Below are 3,962 nucleotides of genomic sequence, written 5' to 3'. Positions count from 1 at the left end.
AGCCGGAGGTGTGATATGGTTGTGGTGAGTGAATACTACCTCTCTGTCCAGCAGAAAAACTCGTTACTTTTCAATGCTTCTAATCTAAACATTAAAATCTAGCTCCGTTCTCGAATATTTACCGTCCCTCAGTTCATAACCACACAACAAATTAAAAAAAACGAAGAGAGTACCTCTCTGTCCGACAGAAGAAGAAAAATCCGATTCCGATTCTATCTATATTTTTTTAGATAATGGTTCTATCTATATATACCTACTCAAACTATCTACACCTTGGCGTTGTATATAAACTCGGTCAAAGTTAAGATGATCCAGGTTTAGTGTACTACTATTTTTGAATTGCATTATTACCGGCCGGAACGGAAGGCCAGAGAAGGAGGAGAACAAGAGGGGGGGCTTTCTAGCGTTTCTCAGGCGTGTCTCGGCGCAAAGGGAAAAGAAAGGGGCCGCTCTGCCCTCTTTAGCTCCTCTTTGGGCTCATCATTCCCAGGGCCAGGCCCCACGAGTGCTTATATTTCCCCTTTTTTTTCCAGAAACTGCTAATTACCCTCGCCGTCGCGCTGGCTCCGTCGCAGGCCAAATGGTCCCAATTGATTTGATCCTATTCATTTTTTCTTTTGTCTTAGACAATATAATTATTATATGAACCTGCCATATATATATATAAAAAAGGACAACAACATGCATGCATGCATGCATGCATGCATGCATGCACAATAACAATCTTAATTGTGAGCAGTTTTCATGAACTTTGCAGCATGCTAGTCTATCTATATAGAGAGAGAGATGATTATTGTGTTGGAACTGTGGAGTATGTAAATATATGTATGGAAGGGGAATGACATGAACATGACCGATGTGTGCTGTCACGGGATCGAGGGACGAGTGGAATCATGGAAAAAAGAGTAGTGCACGCAAGATGGAACTATGCATACATAGCAGCCTAGCACAGGCAGGGGCAGTATCTACAAAAAAAAAAAATAGGGTTGATGATGAGCAGGAGCTGCTAGCTAGCGACATAATTTAGTCCAGCTTGATTTTATTTTTCTGCCCGGTCGATCGAAATCATATATACCCCGGCCTCCCACGCAGCCAGCAAATAATTAGATAATCCAGCTCGATCTCTCCAAGCAAGCGCGTACGTACAAACTTTCCCTCTTAAATTCTCTTCTCTTCTCCTCTTCTCTATCAACGGGCCATGCACGCGTTCACACCAATGGATTGTTACGGATCCATATGCATGCTTTGCTGTGTGGGTTTGAAGTTGAACTCGACGAGTTGCCAGTCGGAAATGGCAGTGGAAACGCTCCACCACCAGAAAATGAGAAAAAAAAAGGTTGGGAGGAAGAGAAGCAACGAGGTTAGGGTATGTAGCTATAGGTCCCTGCCAGCCAGAGCAATGGCTTTTGCTTAGGAAATTAACCCATGACATAACCCAACAACACCCCCAACCCCACCCCTCTTTCTCTCTCTCTCTCTCTCACTCTCCTCAGTCATCACCATCCTCTCCCTCCCTCTGACCTCCCCGCTTCTCTCTCCACCACGTCCCTCTCTCTTTCTCTTTCGCCTCCCAGCCCCACACCTCTGATCTCCACTCCCCACACCCACATCCGCGTCTGCCACGCACGTGCAACGGTGCACACACGCCGCCGCCGCCGCGTCCTCTTCCGCTCCGCTCCCCTCCGTCCAACGCCGTCGCTCGTGCTGCATGAAGGCGCACACCACGCGGCCGGGAGAGAGCAAGCGTAGCTAGCTAGCTCCGAAGGGATCGGAGGTTCTTTTGCTCAAGGAAGACAGAAGCACGACGAGGCATGGACGCGCCGTCGAGCAGCACGAGCACGAGCACCAACAGCAGCAGGAGCGCCTCCGAGCAGCAGCATCATCACCAGCAGCAACAGCAGCGCTACCACCACCATCACCAAGCGGCGGGGCACCAGCCGTTCTACTACGCCGCTGCCAGCGCGGCCGGGATGGCGCAGTTCATGGGGTCGCGGGCCATCGCGCCCGCCGTCCCGGTGGATGTGCAGCTGGCGCAGCAGCAGCAGCAGTCGTCGGCGGCGGCGGCAGCAGCGCCTGCAGGATCGTCCGGCGCTGCTGCGGACAAGACGAAGGCCGTGGTGCCCGCGGCTGCTGCGGGGAGCAAACGGCCCACCAAGGACCGCCACACCAAGGTGGAGGGCCGCGGGCGCCGGATACGGATGCCGGCGCTGTGCGCGGCGCGGGTGTTCCAGCTCACGCGGGAGCTGGGCCACAAGACCGACGGCGAGACCATCGAGTGGCTGCTGCAGCAGGCCGAGCCCGCCATCGTCGCCGCCACCGGCACCGGGACCATCCCGGCGAACTTCTCCTCGCTCGCCGTCTCCCTCCGCTCCGCCGCCGGCGCGTCCCACCCGTCCTCCGCCTCCCGCGCCGTCGCCTTCCACCACCTCCCGCCGCCGCAGCACGAGGTCGCCGCCATGCTCGGCTGGAACCACCATCACCCACACCAGCAGCAGCAGCAGCAGCTCCTCCCACCGCCTCCGCAGCAGCAGGCGCCGCAAGATCCCGGCGCCGGGGAGTTCATGAGGAAGCGCTACAGGGAGGGCGACGACGACCTGTTCAAGGACCCCGCGGCGCGCCAGCATCATCCCGACGGCGGCGACGCCGAGGAACACAAGGCCCGCGTCACGCCAGCCACCGCAATGTGGGCCGTGGCGCCCAACAGCGCCGGCGCTGGCGCCTTCTGGATGCAGCCCACGTGGGCGTTCGGCGGCGGCGGGAGCACGGTGCAGGCGCCGCTCCAGTTCATGTCAACAAGAAGCGCCAACAACTTCCCCGCCGGGACGACAATGGACGCCAACATCGGCATGCTCGCCGCGCTCAACGCCAGCGGCGGCGTCCAGCAGCAGGACGAGGGGCAGACGCGGGAGATGGCCCAGCGCCACCGCGGGGCGAACGGCGGCGACGCCGGACGTGGCGCAGCGAGCCCCCAGTAAGGATGGAATCGGTCGCATGATGAGGTAGCTAGCATTGCAGTGCAAGGTGTGCGCCGCTGCCGCTGGTGCAGCAGGCATTTGGCGGCGATTAGGGCAGAGTTAGTGGCTTGATTAGGTGATTGCTACTGCAGTACTGCTCTTGTGATGAGAGTTGATCCATTGGTTGCTTAGTTTATTCTTCAAGGATTATTTTAGTTTGCTCTTGGATTAATCTATGGTTGTGCTGATGGGAGTGATGATTAGCTGTGGGTCCGATTAAATCACAAAAGGATCAGACTGTCAATTCTTATTATATATGCTATGGTGCCACCAACAAGATTTGCAGAGAGATTTGTACAGTCATGGTTGCCTTTTGCTACCTACACTACATGTTGATTGATCTAGGGCTCTAGGCCGCCTTTCATTTGCAAAGAACTATAACTTAACCCTAATTGTTATTAGACTAGCTACCTCTTGCATTACACTTCCATACATCCTGAGGTTATAACAGTCCACACTTTCAATGATCCATAATATCATCTGTATGGAACGCTTTTAACAGAAGATTGGCTCTGTAAGCAAGTTAGACGGCAGTATATATGATCCATGTTTCCCTCCTATTTTGTTTTTGAAGACCTTTAGATTTTTAAAACTTTAGAAGTTTAGCTGGAAGTATTGGAAGCTTGCATTGAAGATTGGATACTTCTAGCACAACTTCAATCTTTCAGCTAATAAGACAGTAACAAAAACAGAAAATTGACTACAACTGTATTAAGTTTCCACCTGAGAATCTAGAATAGAGCTAACACACAAAAAGTGACATCCGTCTTTCCAGTAACAGTGTAGCTGTTGGTGATATATATAGAGCATATGTTCTGCTTTAAAACAAGATCATCATCATTGATCTTTATTTGGTCAGATGTATAGCACTCATACCATAATGTATTGATTTTTTTTTGTGTGATCAATCAGTCAATAAGCTATAACATTGACAGCTGACAAAGACCA

The 3,962-nt window shown here is 52.4% G+C and overlaps 1 protein-coding gene across 1 annotated transcript; it reads left to right on the top strand.

Annotated features, from left to right (window-relative positions):
- The first annotated feature begins 630 nt into the window (after positions 1–630).
- LOC100382180 (Transcription factor TCP8) lies at positions 631–3,303 on the top strand. Its single transcript, XM_034059840.1, has one exon. The coding sequence runs from the start codon at positions 1,812–1,814 to the stop codon at positions 2,973–2,975; it is 1,164 nt and encodes a 387-aa protein (XP_033915731.1). The 5' UTR covers positions 631–1,811; the 3' UTR covers positions 2,976–3,303.
- The last annotated feature ends 659 nt before the right edge of the window (positions 3,304–3,962 follow it).

Source organism: Zea mays, chromosome 4 (assembly GCF_902167145.1).
Source record: "Zea mays cultivar B73 chromosome 4, Zm-B73-REFERENCE-NAM-5.0, whole genome shotgun sequence".
In the NCBI taxonomy this organism is placed as follows: Eukaryota; Viridiplantae; Streptophyta; class Magnoliopsida; order Poales; family Poaceae; genus Zea; species Zea mays.
The sequence above is the reverse complement of the archived record's forward strand: the minus strand, read 5'-3'. Positions and strand labels throughout refer to the sequence as shown.

Excerpts from the sequence above, each read along its gene's own strand:
- LOC100382180 (XM_034059840.1), top strand. The coding sequence starts at position 1,812 with ATGGACGCGCCGTCGAGCAGCACGAGCACGAGCACCAACAGCAGCAGG.